At 40.8% G+C, this 21,387-nt stretch overlaps 2 protein-coding genes and 1 long non-coding RNA gene across 13 annotated transcripts; all 3 read left to right on the forward strand.

Annotated features, from left to right (window-relative positions):
* Positions 1-2,450: 2,450 nt before the first annotated feature.
* On the forward strand, positions 2,451-7,556 carry LOC133903398 (uncharacterized). 11 transcript variants are annotated; one of them, XR_009907254.1, is made up of 6 exons: positions 2,451-2,871; positions 3,014-3,069; positions 4,318-4,379; positions 4,465-6,263; positions 6,694-6,823; positions 6,960-7,556. XR_009907254.1 is itself a non-coding variant. In XM_062344760.1 (4 exons), exons 1-4 carry the CDS (start codon positions 2,810-2,812, stop codon positions 7,094-7,096), a joined length of 279 nt encoding a protein of 92 aa, XP_062200744.1. In that variant the 5' UTR covers positions 2,451-2,809; the 3' UTR covers positions 7,097-7,556. The 11 variants fall into 11 exon arrangements, 3 of the variants coding, with proteins under 3 accessions (XP_062200744.1, XP_062200742.1, XP_062200743.1); XR_009907258.1 differs by having other exon boundaries at positions 2,451-2,833; positions 4,458-6,263; XR_009907257.1 differs by having other exon boundaries at positions 2,451-2,833.
* Positions 7,557-9,175: 1,619 nt separating this feature from the next.
* On the forward strand, positions 9,176-9,573 carry LOC133903400 (uncharacterized). Its single transcript, XR_009907259.1, has 2 exons — positions 9,176-9,216; positions 9,303-9,573. It is a non-coding gene; the product is annotated as an uncharacterized LOC133903400 (long non-coding RNA).
* An 8,950-nt stretch (positions 9,574-18,523) lies between these two features.
* LOC133903237 (uncharacterized) lies at positions 18,524-19,782 on the forward strand. The gene is made up of 2 exons (XM_062344547.1): positions 18,524-18,783; positions 18,849-19,782. The coding sequence occupies exons 1-2, from the start codon at positions 18,524-18,526 to the stop codon at positions 19,780-19,782; spliced, it is 1,194 nt and encodes a 397-aa protein (XP_062200531.1).
* Positions 19,783-21,387: the final 1,605 nt, after the last annotated feature.

A 21,387-nucleotide genomic window follows, 5' to 3' on the forward strand; every position in this document is an offset into this window, starting at 1 on the left:
AGAGGTCTGTTTGATAAAGCTATAAGAGTGAAATTAGTGGTAGCTATGTCAAAAAAATCATAATTTTTTTTAACATAGTGGTCTTTTGTTGTTTAAAAAATTATAGAGTTTTTTTTACTTATTTCATAATCTATGTGCAATTTATTTTAATTAGATTCACATAAAAAATCTGTGTAGAATTGAAACTAAAATTCTCAAAAAAAATCTACTTTTATAACTTCTAACAATTGTTAGAGTCTCAAATAAATTCTCAAAAATCTAGAAAAAAAATCACTAATAATCTTCTTATGTAATGGATTAATTTCTAAAATTATTTTCAACCTTAGGTTATATAGTGAAAAAATGAGTTCTTTTGTAATACTCTATTTATTTATATTTTTAATCATCCTATATAGCACATCCAAAATTAACTCATTCATTCCAAAAAAAAAAAAAAAATTTGTATCAAGTCGTCCCATTCTATACAACCAACTAAACAAATTTTTATACCATCCCATACATCTAACCAAACAAGCTACTTGTACCACCTCATTCAGAACTATCTCGTCTCAGTCCCATTCCATCCAGAACATCTCATCTCATCCAACTTCGTTCAACCAACGAAACGTTACCTAACTCGCATCCAAAGAGCCAACGCTCGATGCCTCTGCCTGATGCCATCGACGATCAATGTTACAATATCTCCTAGATGTTTTGCGGTCTTGAAAAATATGTCAATTTCGCTCTTCCCGGATGTTTCACCAGAGGTAAATCATAGCACCAATGAGTTCTTTTCTAGCTACTTTAGGTGTGGCCTTGGCAATCTCAAACCAGCAATCTTGCAATGTGGGAAACAGAAGAGGTGTGATGTGAGCCGGCAGGTGAAGTCTGAGATCAGTCTCGGTTTTCTCGATTTATCGAGTGGTTTTCTCGATTTTCAGTGAAGTTTAACAAAAAACCCAAAATATGGCTCAATCTTGTAAAATGAATAACTAATACATCTGAGGTTTAAATCAAGTGAAACAAATTTTGTTGATTTCCTTGTAACATGATCTACATGATAAAAGTATGTATACTCATAAAAAAGTTGAAAATTTTCTGTGAGAAAACGATTAGTTAAACCAAGTTAAATGCATATTTTACTCTTTGCTAATCCAAAAATCATGAAACTAATTTTTTTAGTCTTCTTACATGATCCTATGTCTTTTAAAAATACATGAACTCATAAATTAGTTATTGTAACATGCAAGATTGTGTAAATATATTGCGACTAGATTAATTCATAATTGATCCATCACACCTCTAAAATTAGTGAAACCACTTTTATTAGTTTATTTATACTATGATTTATGTAGAAAAAATAATAGTAGACATGAAAAAGTTAATTACGGTGTTGTTTCTTAACATATTCACTTTATCCTTGTGAATTTTGTAAAAATCATAGAGAAATTAATAAAACTCTAAATTAAGTGAAATCAATTTTAAAGATCCCCTTAAGAAACGTCCTATACAAAAAAAATATGTGTTTGCATGTTAAGCTTTTCCTTGATATGAGTTAATAACTGAGCCGCACGCTTCAACTTTTTTCATTTTTTTTTCAAACTTCCTCCTTATAGAATATGATGCAAACGACATTATTTTTGCATTTTTTTCACAGAAGGTCTTAGAATTGTCTCTAGTTTTTTTTAGGATTTTTTTTTTACTTTTTTTTTCGAATTTTTTGAATTCAAATTCGGTTACCGTTCGGTTTTTAAAACCAGACTAGAGCGGTAAGCTCGGTAACCGTGAATTTTGACCAGTTATTGTCAATAATTGAACCCTGCTTCGGACGAGTTAGGAAAAAAGGGCACTGTGGCTAATTTGGCCAGCCACAACGGGAGAGATTACCAATGGTAAGGATCTTGTTTTGGATGAGGGTCCACGCGAAGAATTTGCATTTGCTTTCGGACTGTGCCTTCCAGATTAGATTTGGGTTGAAGGTACAGTGGAGCCCTTGAATTGTACCAGGTACGCTGATTTAGTAGATGATGGATCCGGGAGTTTTCGAGTTGAGGTGAACATGCAGGAGTTGTGATCAAAGATCACTTAATATGCTTAAAAGTTCTGTAATATGTAATGTTCCATCTAATGCAAGAAACCATTTAATTTGCTCGCTGTATATACTAAAACACGTGCAAACTTATGATGAGCTCGAGACTAAGTACATAACAAATAAATAAATATGGCATAGTATAAGTGACAATGGCTCATTAGTATCATTAATATTCTATTAGTAACAGATTCTATAAGGACGTGTCACTAATACGATCTTAATCAGAGCCCGTTACTAATAATAACAATGAGTCATTTTACAAATCATCACTAAGTTATAATTACACTTTATCACTGATATATTACAGCCCATTTTTTACTTTTCGATCCAACAAATCTAACACCACTGAACCCTAATAGTATAAAATCGGACGGACACTGATGCGGTGATGCCCAACAAGTCCCACAAGTCCCGCACGCCTCGACTTACTCCGTCCCCATCCCCTCCACGCTGTCGCCATCGCCGAGCCCGTCCGCGCCGCCGCCGCCGCCGAGCCCTTCGACGACGCTCGATCCGGCTGCGAGGAGGCTCGATGCGGCGCCCCACGACGTTGGTGCCCGAGGAGCGGGTGGCAGGCGGGGAGGCACCGAGGGCGAAGTCTGTCGCGTCCTCGGGATCGGCGGTGAAGGTGGCCGGATCCGACTGGAGCGCGCGAAGCTGCGCGTCGAAGTGGCTGTACCGGAGGTGGAGCTGGGCTAGGAGTTGCCGCCGCCGGACGGGGTCTGAGCATCGGCGTCGATGGCGAGAAGGGGCGTCACGGCGGTGGGCCCAGCACTCCTTCCCCGTCTCCGCCTCCAAGGGTTCCCATTACTGAAATTGAAATTGTTTTTGTCTAAACATTGTCTCTATATGAGATCATTATTTCATATTGTAAATTGGAAAAAAAAAACTCCCTTACCTGTAATTGAAACAGCTTTTGGTTGTTTTCTTCTACGGTTGCAGGAGACTAGGACAGATTTAAGAAATGTGACCTGCTACCAGCTCAAGCAATCTACTGAGTATGTGTCAGTTCCCCCTTTGCACTTGTAATTTTTTCTTAAAATTTTATCATAAATATGATAAGGATAGGGTTTGTCGGATTGATTTTTTGCACTGTGCAATTTAGGTTGTCAAATCTGCAATTAACCATTATGGTTTAAACTTGCAAAGAGAAATGCTATTATAGAATTATCCTTTTTTAATTGTCTTTTATTTTGTTTTAAGTGCTGAAACATTCAAAAAATTTATGAAACTGTACAAATAACTTTCCATTTCTAATTAATTTGACGCAATTTGTAACATGCAATTGGTTTAGATTTTAGAACTCCCTTACATGTTCATTATCCCAATGAGCTACCGTTCTGTTTTTGTTTGAGAACAGATCTACTGCAGTGTTGATTTACAACATCATTGACGTTCTGGAACTAATTTATTGATTCATCCCTATTCGATAGTGGCTTGAACTTTCAGGGAAATAAATGCACATTGGTGCATTGCGTTAGTTGTGCTAGTCTTATATTTTGTGTAATTTCTTGGAGTATATAGTTTTGGCTGGCTCAATGGTATTGATACCTCCAAGGTAGGCTGTAAAAAAAATGTTACTGATACCTTGATAAAGTTGTTCCACACTAAATTCTATTAAAAATTCACAAAGTTCCTAGGGTATTTGTGCTATAGTATTCGATATTACACATATATCAGTTTGAGCTTTGCCAATTTTTGGCAATTCAAACTGTTTAGTGCTGCTACATTTCACCATTTAAGCCTAAACAAGCAATGAGCAACAAAAATGGCAGCATTGATTTTATTTTGGGACTGTTAATACAAGTCCAGATCATCCAAATTTATCTAGACATCCAGCATCTGATATGCAATGATGTAATCAGTATCAACCTTTTGAACAACAGTATCGCACACTATTAGAATAAAATATTAGCACCATTCCTATTTCAATTGACCAATAATGTACTTACACAGTACATTGTTTGTTAAATCTCCAGTCCAGTTCGGAATCTTCTTGAGTATATTGAAGGGTACCAATGTTTGATATGCTAGCTTCCACCGTTTTTTAATAAGTAAATAAAACAAGCGGTCGCTTCTATATTCTATAAAACTGAAAGCTATATCAAAATTCAGAACTATATATTCATGTGTCCAAACTCTTATCAGTGCAGTAAGTTGATCTTGTTTCTTGGATGTGTAGAACTACTTATTGGTTTGACACCTTACAATGACTAATTTTTTTTCTCTGATTTAAATCATTTCAGGGAAAACAAAGGTTCGCTGCTCAAGTATAAAGGAATTTCAGGACCAAACTGGTTATGTGATTGTGAGTACACAATGAATATACCTCTCATGTCGCACATTCCTAATTTTGTATAGTTTTATATACTAATATATGTGTCAGATATTAGGGTACGGCATGGGAGACACACATTCCATGATGTTTTTTTCCTGAATAAAGTGTTCTTTAAAAAAACAGCTGAAAAATGGATATATAAAGAACGCTCAATAGTTAGCTCATAGCAGAAATCATACAAAAAGTTTAACTCAGTTATTTATCTTAAATATTCATTAAAGTATCTAACTTAGGTGTGATTTGAATAGCTCATCTTAATTCTTATTATTTTTCTTTTCCTATAGTTCTTTATTAATGTTTGTGGAAAGAAATTATTAATAAAAGAGGAATTTGAATGCCACAAGTAAAAGAATTGATTGATTTTGCATATCGTAAAGGAGATATTTATGTCTATGATTTTTTTTACAATTTATTGTGAAAAACATTTAAAACTATATAACCTATTACATGCTATTCAATTTTTAATAACACAATAGCATATATAAGAATTAGGTTAAAAGCTGTTAAGTAAATATAAACAAATTTCATATGTATTTTTTAATATAATATTTTATTTGGTTTTGTAATAGTATTATATTTGCTGGAATTCTGAATATAATGCTGAAATATCAGATGTGTTATCGAGAACAAATAGAGTAAGATTTTTCCATAAAATTACTATGTGTCATTTATCAATAAATGTTAAATTTTAGAAAAGCTTAGTTACTTTCGTATCATGCTTCTTTAGATATCACATTAAAAAATATTAGTATATGTATGTGGAAAATATCGTGAGAGCAGAAGTATTAATGGACAGTTTGAAAGTAAAAACATATTAAGTTTGAATATGACCATATTTGAGTTTGATTCAAGTATTATGTAAGTTAAACTTTATTGCATCAATTTACATCAATGATTTCGTAAAACTTTATGCTATCTTTATTTGCTATTATAAGTTGTTACTAAATATAGTATGAAGTTTTGCGAAATCGTTACTGTAAATCGGTACAGTAAAGTTGACCTATATAATGCTCGAGTAAAAACAATCATAGTCATTCAAAATTAGTATGTCTTTACTTTTAAACTATTCATTAAAACTTTTTCCTTCTCAATGTTTTCCACATACAAAGACTAATATTTTATGAATGTAATATCCAGAGAAACGTGATAAATAATAACTGCGGTTTAAAGAGATTTAACATTTATAAACAACTGAAACAAACAAACTTTGTGGAAAAGGTTACCTCTATTTGTGCTCGGCAACATATCTAATGTTTCAGCATCACATTCGGCTTTCCTGTAAATATAATTCTATCTGAGAGAACCAAATAAAATATTATATTAAAGAATACATATGATGTTTATTTGTATCCTAACAATCCTTAACCGAGGTTTTATATATTTTGTTGAGTCATTTAAAATTAGATAGTATGCAATATATTTTTTAGGTTTTAAAGGTTTTTCACCATAAGTTGAAAAAAATCAGCCTGGATTCCTCCTTTATGACATGCAGAATCAATCAACTTTTTTACAGTTGTGACATTCAGATTTTTCTTGCATTGATAGTTTCTTTCCACAAACATGAACAAAAAAACTGTAGGGAAATAAAAACAATAAGAATCAAGATGTGCTGTTAAACCTGAGTTAAATATTTTGATTAATATTCAAGATAAACATCTGAGTTAAACTCTTTGCATCATTTCTGTTATGTGCTACCTGTTCAGTCTTCTTTCCATTTCCATTTCTAGTTGGTTTTTTAAGAACACTTGATTCAGGAGAATTATCATAGAAGAGAGTTATGAAGATGAAAATATGGTTCTTCTATTGTTTTTTTCTCGAGCTACTGAATATTGTCCAAGACTATCCAGCCCCAATGTACTTTGACATCTTCACATTATAATTTCTTAACTCTTTTTTTAAAAAAATATAATGATTTCTCTTTTGTTGGAAATGAAGTAATTTTCTATCTTAGGTAACTATTTCAGAATGGCTATAATATTCTGAACATCTTCTTTAGTCATCCAAGATTGTTTTCATCATGAATGCCTGAATAATTGAATTGCCCATTGTTGGGTATCTAAGATTGGTGATTTGTGGGTACATTAGGATTTATTCAACAATGATTACTGCTCTGTATAGACATGTACACCGGGTTGATTTTGTTCCATGGAACAACTCTTACTGATATAAATTTTATTTCCTAACTGAATAACTTAGTAGCCTATATATTTAATTGTGATATTTCATAGATCCTATAAGATTTTCCTGTTATTGACGAGGATAACTTATTATTGGATTGATACAGGGATCATGTGAGCTATCTGTATTTTGGTAGTTGCTTGTATACTTAAGCTGTGGTGCTTTAGTATAGATGTTTGGCAATTGGATTAAATCCAGTGTCTTCCCTTCCCTTCCCCAATGGACATGTGAGAAAGGTAATTTTAGATAATATTTGCTGTGTTTCTCATTGCTGGTTTTGGGTAGATTTATACACCAATTACAGACACAAATTACGGGGTTTGTTGCTGATATCTAGCCTGTGCAACAAATTACAATCATACTTGATATCAGGTGCTATTGCCGGATGGCTACAGTGCCGGATGAGCCGGGATAGATATTATCCAATAGGACTGTCTAGGTTGTTGGCCACTGCAGTAAGGGCAACGGCCACAAGGACGGGCATGGAGGGGCTGAAGGAGTTGGGCTGAGTAGCTTCTCTGACTGCTTCATGGAGCCGGCGGTGAAGGTCGCCCCACAAGCTCTCATGGCGACAGCGCATTGGACTGGCGACGAGGACGACGGTGACTAGCGACATAAGCCGCTTATTCTCACCGATGACGTGCCAACTGCATCAGCAGCAGCGCCTGCGGACTTGGTGGCGCCACTGGCCTCCATGAATGGGCTCATCCACCATGCTGATCCGTGTGGGTGTCTACTGGCCAACAAGAAGGTGATTAGCTGAAAAAAAACCTGACTATATAAGTATATAGCTAGTTCCTTTTTTCAGTTTTATGCTGTCGTATCGTGTCATTCGTATGTTGTTTGCACCTGATTTTTCATTGCAAACGTGGATTGTTTTATTTGCTCTGTCGACCAGAAAAACCTGATTTGTCACTCGAATGTTTGACGGGGTTTGCTGACATTTATGTTTGCTCTCTTCTTTTACTCGGCCACATGGTTGTTTTCTTGCTCCTTTTCAGTATTTTGTTGAAACCATTTGAAGTGTTAGATCCATGTGTAACCGCATGTTCACATTTTCGCCGGTGTTTGCTGATAACATGCAGTTATCGGATCTCTTTTGCTTCACTTCAGTCCAGCTAATAGATCTATGCGTTCTGTCTGATCGTTCTGTCTGATAGAGAATGTGGCCGTGGGTGTGGGTGACTTTAACCTCACTGAGCTAGCTGCATCAAAATGGTTTCGCGAGTTACACGCACCTACGCTGATTTCTTAGTTTTGGTGCTTGACGTTTGCTAGATCTTCGAGTTTTAATGGATCAATGTTCAATGCATAATAATGTTGCATATTTTTCTCTGCAATTTGTAATCTTTTTGCTGGGTGCTATGGTTCCCCATCACCCCTCCAACAACACTTCTACAAACCTACCACTCTCGCCCCCGCCACCCTCTATCAGATAAAAAAAAGGGAAAAATGGTCTGTGGGCCATCAAATTAGATTTGGTGAAAGCATATGAGCGAGTGGAATTACGATATCTAGAATGAAGCTGGGGTTTGCAGATCAAGTGGTCTCTCTTATAATGAGATGTATGACCTCAGTCTCTTCAGTTCGGATGAATGGAAAATTTTCTGAAGTGTTCAAGCCAACAAGAGGCATGCGACAGGGAGATACAATTTCTCTGTATGTCTTTCTGTTGGTCTCCGAAGGTCTTAACTGTAAGCTGAAATCTGTTGGGCCGTTGTACCTTTCTAGAGGTTTAAGAGTTAGCAATATGAATCTGAACAATTATACTGGCTTCAGTGGATTCTTTAAACCTATCATGGGGGTTCAGGTCAGTTGGTAAACAAATGAACCAGGAGATAGGCATGGGCATTCAGTTTCATCGGTCGGTTGGTGAATAAAAACTTCAGTTTTCAAAAACTGCCAACCGGTGTTCACTGCGTAAGAAACTAATAAAAGAGAACCACATTAATAATGACTACTCAATACGCTTCATTAATATCTTATTAATAACGGATCCTATAAGAATCCGTTACTAATGTGACACTAAGTTAAAACTGATCTTAGAACCATCATTAATGATAAATTATAAGTTACAGATGATAATAACATCTGTTACTGATATATTATAAGTGACAGATGATAATAACATCTGTTACTAATATCAAAATCATTAGTGATGAGCTCTAAAAACATCTATCACTGATACGAATATGGGAGGGATCTAAAAATTTCATTCACTCCACTTTTGGGATAGACTGTGAAAGGAAATACATTGCTGGCGAACAATCCAAAATACATCATTTGGGCATGCACAATGCCCGGGCTATTACACTTGATTACTGAAAATGACCCATCTTCTTTTCCAAGTAGCAAAGCTATACCTCAGAATGAAATTGCTTTCAGATTTATAGGGACACAAACCTTCATAAGTGAAATACTGCCTTTATCTTAGGAAGCTGCATCATGCGTTATTTAGTCATCTGCATAATTATTGCTTGCTCTGTTGCTCCCTTGTTTAAATTACTGCTTTGGTCCAATGGAGAAGCAAGCATATACTTGGATATTGGTTCTATGATTTTGTTATTGATGGCCTATGTTCCACAAGCATGGCACCGGAGGTACTACGTAATGAACCATCTAACGAGGAGTGAGTCGCTGAGTTGCACGAACATGTGGATCTTTTTGATTTCTCCTGCCATGTTTTGCGACTTGAACATTTTCTGCTGGCTTCAGGTGTGACGTCTATAGTTTTGGAGTAATCCTGTGGGAACTAGCAATCTTGCATGTACCATGGAGTGGGCTGAATCCAATGCTAGTTGTAGGAGCAGTTGGGTTCCGGAACAGACGACTGTTTGTGTTTTGTTTTTTGTTTTTTGAAAGAGGCTTCATTGCCGGTTGCAATACTTATGCTTGTCAGCTTGTATATTTGATTGGATAGCTGCTGAAACTAATGCATATTTGCTTGGATAGCTGCTGAAACTAATGCATATTTGCTTGTAACCTATTTTTTTTTTTCAAAAACATATCAGTGATGAGTTTAGATCCGATCCGTCACTGATGTATAGTTATGAGTGATAGGTTTGGATCTAACTCTGTCACTGATATATAGTTATTAGTGATGGATTTAAACCCGTCACTAGTGACACGTAGTGACGAAGATTTTACCTATCACTAAAAAGCTATTCTAACGTAGGTGTTGCCACAAACATAGAAAAAGCATAAATCGGTTTTGGTTATTTCGGTGCGGTTGTTCAGTGAACCGATTTAGCGCTGATGCTACTTATTTGCTTAGGAATCACTCCAAGAATAGCTGATCAATTAACATCTCGAGACTCAGTGACCTCAATAGATCTATTGTTTGGTTTGCCACTGATTTCTCTGTTCAAACTTCAGATCCAAACAAAAAAAATGCTTGGTTCTCCAACCTGATGTAGTTGTTGGATGCTGACCCAGAAGCAGCTACTCGCCTCTCGCTGCCTAATTCGCCAGGGCCCATCTGCATTCGCCGCTTGTAGGCCGCCCGCTTCTCATCGCTTCGCCCTCCGATGCTACGTTCGCCACACCGTTGTCCCTCGCGCTTGTAAGCAGTTGCATGCCCCTCGGCCTTGGCCCTTATCGTAGTGTGGCGTCTCCTCGGGTACCGAGTACTGAAATTTTTTATTTATATATTTTTTATTTTAAAAATTTGCAAAAATATGGGTCTATTTTGGAAATTTGCAAAACACTTCTCGCTCATTCAGTATGCGACAAGTAAAGATTGTCCATTGAACAAACGGCATGTACAAAAATCATCCTCTCCTTGAGTAATTTATTTCCTCGCCCAACCAGAGGGTGAGGAAAGGGTACAATGGCATATTACCATGGCCTGCTTGGCTGCCACTGAGACCAAAAACTTATCGTCCGTGGGATTAGAGATAAGTTCAAAATATCTCCCGCATAGCGGGTGACAAGGGTTGGTCGTGCCCCCTTCCGCCATTGGTGGGGCCAGCAAAGCCTATCCTTCGCTGGACGGGCAATAAGTTGAAAATATCTACATATCGCCTATCCAACAGGCGATTCTTGCCGACGACCTATAAAAGACTGAAAACGGCCAGGAATGGAGAGGGGAGCTCATAAAAATCCAAAAAAGGTGAAAGAAGGGGAGGCGAGGGCAACATTCGTTGGTGGTAAGTTACCTAATCTTGGTACTTCATTTTGCAAACCTGTTAGGTTAGTCATCCGATCTAGTTTTGGATATAGGTTAGGCATCATATCTAGGTTATATTGTTATTAGAGCAAGGTTTGTAGATCTAATTTAGGGTTAGTTGTATTGTTATCAGATCTAGTTTTTAGAGTAAGGTAGAGTAACAATTAGATCTAGGATTTGATAGCTATGATTAATTGTTTGAGTTATTTACAGTTACAATATTCGAACTCCATTTTTTACGTAATGTTATTTTAGATGTAGTACTTAGAGTTTAGTATTCTTTTTCGAATTTAGTTATTGTAGGCCGAAATAATAGTATAATTTTTTTGTCGATCGTGGGCATGCATGCTAGATAAGTTTTATTTCAAGATTTTCTTTGGAGAAGGGATGTTTATGGTTTGGATGGGGTAGATTTGTCAGAATTTCAGTTAGTGGATACATGTAAAGATTGAGCAAGAGAAATGGCTACAATAGTGGTGCCTTCTATTTAAAGGCACGGAATTAGGAGTTCGACTACAACTCTAATCCTAGTCCCACCCAATTACAACTCAAGTCTATCTGTAATCTACCATGTACACATATTCGACACATATTCCAACAAACTCCACCTTGGCGAATATGCACGCCAACTTGAGTCCGCCATGTGTGAACCTCCGTGTACCTAGACTTGAGCCGTCTATCTCCACTGCTCATCCTGAACAGTTCGACGAGGATGCCTCATCACTAGGAACGTATTCCATAAAATTTGCAGCTCCCACATCCATGACTTCACCTTTCAGCTTGTACTGATGACCTCCCATCTTCTCACCTATCATCACAGTCTTGCCATCCTGCATCATATTCAAGGTCCTCTTATCTGACATCGCCTGATACAGCCAACCTTCTCCATGTAGAAATCCAAGCGATATTAGATTCTTCGTAAGTCCCGGCACATGCCGCACACCCTCAAGTAGCACTTCTTGTCCATCATACATCTTCAGTTTGATATTGTCGACTCCCATAACACGATAACCCGTGTCATCTCGCAAGCGAGCAAGATCAAAATCATCTTCAGAGTATGAAGATAACCACTCCTTGTTTGATGTAGCATGATATGAACTTGTCAAATCTAACAGCCATGCTTCACCACAAGAATTTTCACTTGATAGCACGAGAAGATCACCATCGCTATCCGAGTCATCTTTCTTGGAAACCACAATATTTGCCACGCCCTTCTTCAGTTCTGGACAATCTTTCCTTACATGTCCCCAATCCTTGCATTTATAGCATTGTGGCCCCTTCTTCATCTTTTTCTTGTCAGTCTCCCTACCTCGATCACCTTTGACGAAAAAAGCATCTCAAAATGAACTCTCATCAGCATTGTTCTTCCTCCTTTGTTCATGAGCAAACAACGCCGCAAGAATATCATCCACTTTGACCACCTCTTTACCATACGCTAGTGTTGTGACCAAGTGCTCATAAGACCTTGGCAAGGAACACAGAAGAATAATCATCTTGTCTTCATCATCAATTGTCACCTCCACCTTCACAAGATCAGCGACAACTTGATTAAAGACGTTTATGTGCTCAGCAAGATCCGACCCCTCCTGCATCTTCAGTCCATACAGTTTTTGCTTCAGATACAGCTTCTGAGTCAATGTCTTGGATATGAATTGATCATCCAATTTATCCCAAATCTTCTTAAATGATGTTTCATCCATGACATGGTACATGATCTGATCGGAGAGACACAACCTTATTGTTGCTACTGCTTGTGCTTGCATATCTTCCCACTTGTCATCATCTACCGTGACTGGCTTCTTGTCACTAAGAGCCTTCAGGATCCCCTGTTGCGCCAGCAAGTCCTTGACTCTTGTCTGCCAAAGTCCGAAGTTGTCAGTCCCGTCAAATCTCATCACCTCGAATTTGGATGCCATCGACGCCATCTGCCTGTTGCCGCAGACCACCGAATCTCGCTCACGTGTACCTCACGTGTGCTGAACGCGCCTCCACACGCTCGTACATGCGCCTCGCCTGGACGCACCGCCACGCACACGCCGAACTACGCGTACACCGTCCGTGAACAATCCACCGCTCTCAAGCCCCATCAACTGCCACGCCGCTTGCACACGACGAAGCCGACCCGCTCGATCGCTGCCCGCTATTCGCCGTCAACCGCCATAAGTAACGGTTCACGAACAGCTAGATTGCAAATCCCGCGATCCATGAACTCCAAACCTCGGTTGCCTCTGTGTTCTTCTCTCTTGCACCCTGTACACGGCTACTATTTATTGCCCCGCTGGACCATTGATCGAAATCCAAATCAGATGAGTCCAAACACGATTGCCTCACGGCACAAAAGTCGTGACCGACTCCAACTCCAAATATTCGGTCTCCTGATCCGCGCGCTCCAATAAAACTAGCCGCCTACTGCACGTATCGTGCCTCCCGAGCGTTCCTACGCCAGGCCTTGTCCTGCTAGCTGAACCAAGCCTCCCGCACCAGGCCAGCTGCCTCAGCGCTACTGTTGGCCTCTTCCTTTTTTTAATCCGCCGAGCACTCCAGCCGAAGCATTAATACATGCATGCAATGAACGGACTGCATTCACTAACACGTGAAGCATCTTTTCCTTGCATGTGCATTAATACACGTGGAGCCCTCCTGCATGCAACGTTTGACATGATCACCGACAGCACCAACGATAATTGATCTGGACTACGCAGCAAACAAAACCAGCGTCGATCCTCCAGGTTCCTTTCTGTCTCTTGTGTGTTCTCAGCCGTCGTACGCCAACTCTGCATGCAGCCATATTATCCAGTACCGTCATCCTCGCATCCGACACGGTCTCCACGCACCACGACCAGCAGACCGACTGCTTGATCCATCATGGCGCCAAACTCGCCACTAAAAGTGCATCTAGCCCCTATGTGTGGTTTTGGTAATTAATGACAATACCTATGGACTAACAATGTTGTTGAGATTGTTAGTAGGTTGTTCCATAGGTGATGCATGGATGAGAGATATGCATGAGCTCTAGATAAATGGAGAGATTGAAAATGCATCAAAATGAATGAGCTCTAGGTGATGCTCGTAAATGCCATGAGTTCAAAAAATTGCATCAAAAGTCATTGAGTTTGTAGTGATGCTCATAAGAAGAAGAAGAAGCTCAATAAGATTAGCAATAAGCTTGAAGGCTAAGTTACTTGTGGAGATCAAGTAACTAAATGTATGACTTGTTATTAGAGTTTTATGGACTAATCCGTGTGCTATGTGTTTAAGAATGAGTGGGGTTAGGTTCTATATGAAGATTGATAATATGTATGAAGGCTAATAAGTTACTTGTGGAGATCAAGTAACTTAAGGTATAAACGTTGTCATTTAGGTTTTATGTACTAACCCATGTGCTTTGTGCTTGAGAGTGAGTTGGGGTTATGATCCATAAGAAAGTATAAGTTGAATTGAAATCATATATGCCAAGAGTGAAGAACAAGAGTGGACTCTATATTTGATAAAATGAATTCATTGAAGATGTTGAATACAAAGTGGTTTTCTATGGTAAGACGGTGAAGGGCAAGCAAGACTCGACTGCGATGGACCATCCGTGGTGAAGGGCAAGCAAATGGCTTTGCGCCGAAGGACCAAGGCGATGGTGAAGAGCGAGTGAAGCTTTGCGTCAATGGACCGTGCAAAGCCATGAGAAGCTATGAGTGATTCACATCAATCACATGAGGAATCAAGAATAGATGGAGCGAAGATTCTATGGAAGTTGGCAACCCTCAAAGGTTTGAAAGTAAGAAGCGGTACTTGAAAGTATTCAAAAGGCTCAAATTGGTTCAAATGCGTTTTATCTTTGAAATTGAGTCTAGGTATGCCGCACTATTAAGAGGGATGCAACGTGAGCTAATTGTTACGTCTCAGTGCTCAAGAGTTCCCAACCAAACTCAAAGTGAGAGTTTCTTGTTAAGAGTCCGAAGTGGAAAGTGTGAAAGTGTCCAAAATGGATTTTGGAGTGTTCCTAGTTTGATCCTATGTGTTTTAGGTCATGAATTCAGTTGGGATGTGTAGCCCTCTGAATAAGCTTTCCATAGAGTCTAAAATCGTCAAAATCGGACTCCGGGATCAAAAGTTATCGCCGTTTTTCAGAGGTCAGCTGTGCTATACTCGTAGACTCCGTTGCGGTACCTGGAATGGCCGGAGACTCCAATGAAGTCCGGATACTCCGGTACCTGGAGTGGCCGGAGACTCCGGGAAGTCTCCGGGGCTGTTTTCTGTGTTAAGTGCCGACCGAAGACTCCGGTAAAGTCCAGAAAAGAGCATAACGGTTAGTTCTGACACGTTCTGTAATCGTTCTGATGTCGTTTTTGGAATTGAGACCGGATACTCCGATGTTCACCGGATACTTCGGGGTAGGTGTGTCAGAACAGTAATGGCTAGTTCTTTGGAATGGGCTATTTATACCCCACTCACCCCATCCTTTAGGGCTGCTGAAAGGGCACGAAGAGAACACATTTCTATAGCCAAAAGAACCTCTCCCACTCCATTCTAGTGTGTGATTTGAGAAGAAAAGTGAGTTGGGTTGAGAGATTGAAAGATTGAGTACAAGTGAGCTAAAATCCAATATTGAGCACTTGAGTTCTCGGCAAGAAGTTCGTCATCGTGTTTGTTACTCTTGAAGGTGAAGCCTCCTAGGCGGCTAGTTTGTGAAGGGCCCAAGGTTGTGGGTTGCCGCGGAAGTTTGTGAAGGGCTCAATTTTGCCTCCGCAAGGGAAGAAATCAAGAGTGGATCGAGAAAAGCGGTTGAAAGAGACCCGGCTCATTGGAGCTTCCTCAACGGAGACGTAGGATTCACGGTGGTGAATCCGAACTTCGGGAAATAAATCTTATGTCTCCTCTCTTGTTTCTTTACTTTTAAGTTCTTGCTCAAATCTTTATGCATATTGCTCGATCTACTCGTTTATGTGTATTTGAGTGTAGGTTCTCCGTGGATCTACTTGAAATCATCTCCGGGAACACACGACATCACTTGGTTTGAGCTAGAACTCTCTATCCATCCTTTATATTAAGTTTTGGGCTCAGTTCTGTACAGAATCTGGAGAATCCGGAGTTTCTGAACCTGTACAACCCGGAGTATCTGTACTACACCGAAGTATCTAGATGGACAGTAATTTCATGCATATGAACAGCGTTTCAGCCTTTTTCAATTTAAGTTTTATTGCATATCTCTCGCTAGATTAGAGTAATTTTTGTCACCTTAGGATTGTAATTTCCACACTTATTTAGAGTGATTGTGCACTAGTTGAGCCTAGCATATTTAGGTTTTTCACTTGTGAAAAATCCGTTAATTTATATTCCGCTGCAAGTTTAGGCCAACGGTAAAAGAGGATGAATTTTTGTAAAATGCCTATTCACCCCCCTCTAGGCGACATCATTGTCTTTTCAACCACGGGCCTAGGGCGCGCCAAACTGCCTGCTGCTGCACAACCTGTCCATGCGCACCCGCGCCGCTTCGCAATCCCGAACGCATTCGCAACCTCCGAAGTGCACCATAACTTTCGTCATCATTGTCGTTGCTCCACCTTGAGCAAACAACAACCGCTCCGATTTGGATTGACCACCCGGCAATCAGACCGTGAGTCAAGTTGCCGCCTTGTCCGCGACGTCTTCCAGCCGCACTGTCGAACCTGACTGTCACGTCTAATCGACCCCTATCAAACAGCAGCCACTAGCCGCCATCAACCCGATCTCCACGTCTGGACAGATCCCCGTTGATGCAGCCTATCGGACGGTTCAAGCCGCTGCGCTTGAAGTGTCCGAATCCACCGACCGAATCGTCGATCGCCGCCATGCTCCACCTTGCGCCGTCCTTCCCCGGACCCATGCAAGCCTTGCGTGGTGTGGAACATATCCTCGTGTCTTCCCTTGATTTTTCTTCATGGCTATGGTACCACTTGTTAGGATTTTAGTGGAAGCATCAACATGATAATCAAGCCAAGTACAAGATCAACACACAAAACACGATATTTTTTTAACGAGATTCGTCCAAGTTGCCTACATCCTCGGGGCATGACTACGGGCGCTCCTCCCCAACTGTTTCAGTCTTGCTCATGGTTACAATGGTGGTGCCTTTTATTTAAAGGCTCGGAATTAGGAGTTCTACTACAACTTTAATCCTAGTCCCACCTAATTACAACTCAAGTCTATCTGTAACCTACCATGTACACATATTCGACACATATTCCAACACATGTGTTGCACATAAAGAGGGTTGTGAGACAAGAATCAAGTGTATTTGCATTGGTGATTGAGCTTTAGGCACTTTGTGAGAGTCGAGTTCATCTTTGCTTATTACTCTTGATCCTAGACGATTTGGAGATGGTTGTGCCATTAAGCCCTTCAAAGAAGCTTGTGAAGGAGGCACGATGGTGATTGTGAGATGATTTATGCACGTCTTGCCGAAGAGGTAAAGTATAACTCTATTAGAATCGAGGTAGTGAGTGGTTCAATAGATTAATCGGTTCAAGATTAAGTTGCTCGTGAAGAGCCACTTATCGTGATGAGAATTGCATACTTGATATAGGAGCGGTTAAAGGATTAAATTCACCTCAACATGGATTAAGAGTGATCGGGAAATCACCATTACCACATGATAAACTTCAAGTGTCACCTCTCATGCTATTTACTTCTATGTTATGATATTTATTTTTATGCAATTTACCTTGTGCAATTTATATTTCTAGAATCATAATTGCTTACATGTCACCTAGGTTTCAAACCTTGATATAGATATACAATTGGTCACTTTATTGAGGCATAGAGTTTGGAGGTTTTATATATGTTATAACCGATCATTTTAATTTCGCATTTTTATCGGTTAAATTGATAACTAGAAATTTTAGAACCGTCTATTCACCTCCTCTAATCGGCCTTCTCGATCCTACAATATCCCATCGCAAACGATTGCACTTCATGAACAATTAGAAATTATCAAATTTACTTGTTTTAAAAAAAGAATTTTGATTTTAAAAAAGGAAAGCTAATGCTAGAACATTATTGCTGGGCTCTTTTGTGAGTAAGTGATGTTCTTTGCAAACAAATTACACAAAGGCCTGCATGTTTATTCTACTACATGGTTTAGGATGCCAAGTCTCACAACTACGTAGGCATGCCTTTGGTTTTCGTCAATAGTGTCATGCATTTGGTCTAAATGAGTGAGGCATATCATTTTTTTGACTGGCCAGGGACACTAATATGGGGTTACTTGCCTTAATAGGCTGATAACTGGACATGAGCGAGGGCATATCATTTTTTTTACTGGCCATGGACACTAATGGGGGTTACTTGATTTAATAGGTTTATAATTGGACATGAGCGAGGGCCTCTGCCCCTACTCAGCTTCCACTAAGGCCATCTCCAACAGAATCCTTAAAATTTCATCCTCTAAAATACTATTACAGCATCCCCTATCACTATTGCAGGATCCCTCATTCCCTTCATCTCCAACAGAATCTCCTTTATTTCATCTTCTATCTTCTCTTTCCTATTTTGCAATATACTGAGCATCGGACCGACATAACAGGCGACGTAGCATCCCGTTGCACTGGTTTCTTGCAACATAAATTTTGGTGTCTTGCAGTAGAAGGAATCGTGTGAAGCAAGGATGAAGCAAGCTTGCGGCCGAAGCCTTCGACGAAGTGGCTTGCAAGGGAAGGAGCACAAGTGTCTTCTCTTGGAAGGTTCGGTCGGGCACTATATATAGGTGCACGAGGGGCTCTCATTTGCAAGCCATGAAATGGAGCCTCGTGCTGCATGGAAGCAGTACATGAGAGAGTTATGCTTCTCCACCGATTCGTCCGATGAGGAAGATGAGTTGGTCCTAGCGACGCTTGCCGCATGGCATGCCGACGTCGAAGCTTCGGCCAGAGGGCCGTGGGGCGGCTCCGTCCCCGGGCACCGGCGCATCCGTAGGAATCGTCAGGAGAGACACAATCGATTGTACAACGACTACTTTGTTGAGTCCGCAGTGTACCCCGACTACATTTTTCGGCGCAGGTAACACTATCCGTTGGTGTACGTACGGACGATTTATGAACTACTACTGATCCATTGCCGTGCAGGTTCAGGATGAAACGTGATCTGTACTGCAAGATTGTGAGGGAGGTGGAGGACCATGACCCGTGGTTCAAGCAAAGGAGGAACGTTGCCGGAGAGCTTGGGCTGTCACCCCTGCAAAAAGTAACTGCCGCTTTCCGTATGTTAGCTTACGATGCTCCTGCAGATTCTCTCGACGAGTGCCTCCGGCTAGGGGAGAGCACCATCATCGAGAGCATGCGGCGTTTCGTGCGGGCCATTGTCGAGGTGTTCGGTGACGAGTACCTCCGGGCGCCGAACGAGGAGGACACTACTCGATTGCTGGATATGAACCAGCGTCGAGGGTTCCCCGGGATGCTTGGAAGCATCGATTGCATGCACTGGAGGTGGAAGAACTGTCCCACGGTGTGGTCCGGTTCGTTCAGGGGCCATGTCAATGCACCGACTATCATTCTAGAGGCTGTGGCATCGCAGAACCTGTGGATTTGGCATGCCTTCTTCGGGATGCCAGGTTCATTGAACGACATCAATGTGCTGCACCGGTCTCATCTCCTTGACAACCTTGCTGGGGGAGTAGCACCCAAGGTACAGTACTCTATTAATGGCCACCATTACACGATGGGGTACTATCTTGCAGACGGGATCTATCCAGAGTGGGTGACATTTGTGAAACTCATACCAGCTCCAGTAGGCCGGAAGCATCAACACTTCGTGGTGCAGCAGGCGGCTGCACGAAAGGATGTTGAGCGGGCATTTGGAGTGTTGCAGTCCAGGTTTCCCATAGTACGTGGAGCGGCGAGGTTGTGGGATCAAGAAACCCTCAGCGACGTAATGACAGCGGGTATCATCATGCATAACATGATAATCGAGGATGAGAGAACGGCCGGGGCTCTCGAATATGTCTACGAGGGTTCGGGCGAGGACGCAGTGCCGTCTCACGAACCAACCCCCCCTGCTTGAAGTATTTATGGAAAGGTACGGGCAAATTAGAAGCCGACCAACGCATCATCAACTCCGTGACAACATTGTGGAGCACCTGTGGCAGATGGAAGGAGGACAATAGACCTCATGTGCTTAAATAAATGTACTATCGTGTCGCATTACATCTTGTTAAAATATATGTCTAGGCATTGTAGATTCTAATGTGGCCTCCATGGTTTCATTATGTCGCTTCCATGGCTTCATTGTGTCCTAGTGAACTTTCAGCCACACTAAATATCATGAAATATTTGAGGTTTCTCATGTGCCAAGTGAACACCAAATGATTTTAGTTTGTTCCTGAAACAACTCAGTGGGGTTTCCACACCACCAATTCTGATGCAAATGCCCAATGCTGGCAAGTATTTCACATAAAGATTCATGGCATGCTCCATACTACGGCCGAATGTGACCAGATCCCTACCACTGATGCATCTCGATGCGAGCAGTAAAAGATGTGCTTGCTCAACAGGTGGCAAAGAGAACAAGCAGGTTCGGTGGACCAGAGCAAGAGCACCCAGAAAGCCAATCTTTGGAGCCCCCTGCGACCTCTTCCCAGACCAGGAAAGTGCACTAAAATGTAATGAATTATCTTGCAACGACGAAATGAAATGGCAGCACAGGAGCTCCAGCAGGATGTGGAGCTCACCCTGGCTCAGAGAACACCTGCAAGAAGCGGAGGAGAATTCAGTAATCCGAGCCAATCAGCCACACTAAATGTCATGAATTATTTGAGGTTTATCATGTGCCAACTGAGAAAACAACCCCTCTTTCCGCTCAGTTGGACTCTCTGAAATACAATGGTTCATCCGGTTCCGTTGAATATGAATGGTATTGACAAGATCGGCAAACGAATCCGCCTTTGATTTTCACCCGAGAATCATGGTGAGCTCAGCAAGCTGAAGTAGTCAGGGCAAACGAATCAACGGTTGACAAGATCGGCCACAATCTATTCTAAGTTCATTGTCCAGGATACAATACCATATCTTCTAAAAACCTGCATACTGAAACATGGACATAATACAAATTGTAGCAGGTCCATGCTATTGAACACACAGTAACGAAAAATTTTGTTTGCTTAACAAGTACCAGGCAGTAAAGGAAAAGTCTATTTGCATAAAAACTACCATACCCACTTGCATCCCTAAAGGAAAATTCTGTTTGCATGAAAAGTAAATACAGTGAAGGATACATTGTTTGCAAAGATGGGCAACAAAACTCAGGGGGCAGATTCAGCTCGGCGAGCTGCGATTATGCTTCGGTGTAGGCTCTTGTAATATGCCTGCTGGTCCTCGTCCATTTGCGAAATGTCCATGCTCATGATCTCCCTCTCCTCCCTGATTTTTTGCCTCTCCTCCTTGACCTTTTCCAGTTGCACACGCTCCTCCTCAAGGCGCAACCTCTGCTCCTCAATTCTCAACATCTCTGCAAAGTGATCAGCGCGTTCCTTCTCAAGTTTCTCCTTCACCGCAATTTGCCTGTCAAACATCTCAAGCACTGGTTTTGTGACTGATGTTGATGAAGACGAACCGCGAGCGAGGTCCCTTGCCTTGTTGCGGCCTGCTGGCCGATTCTGCCGGCTGCTCC

Source organism: Phragmites australis, chromosome 21, assembly GCF_958298935.1.
Source record: "Phragmites australis chromosome 21, lpPhrAust1.1, whole genome shotgun sequence".
Lineage (NCBI taxonomy): Eukaryota > Viridiplantae > Streptophyta > Magnoliopsida > Poales > Poaceae > Phragmites > Phragmites australis.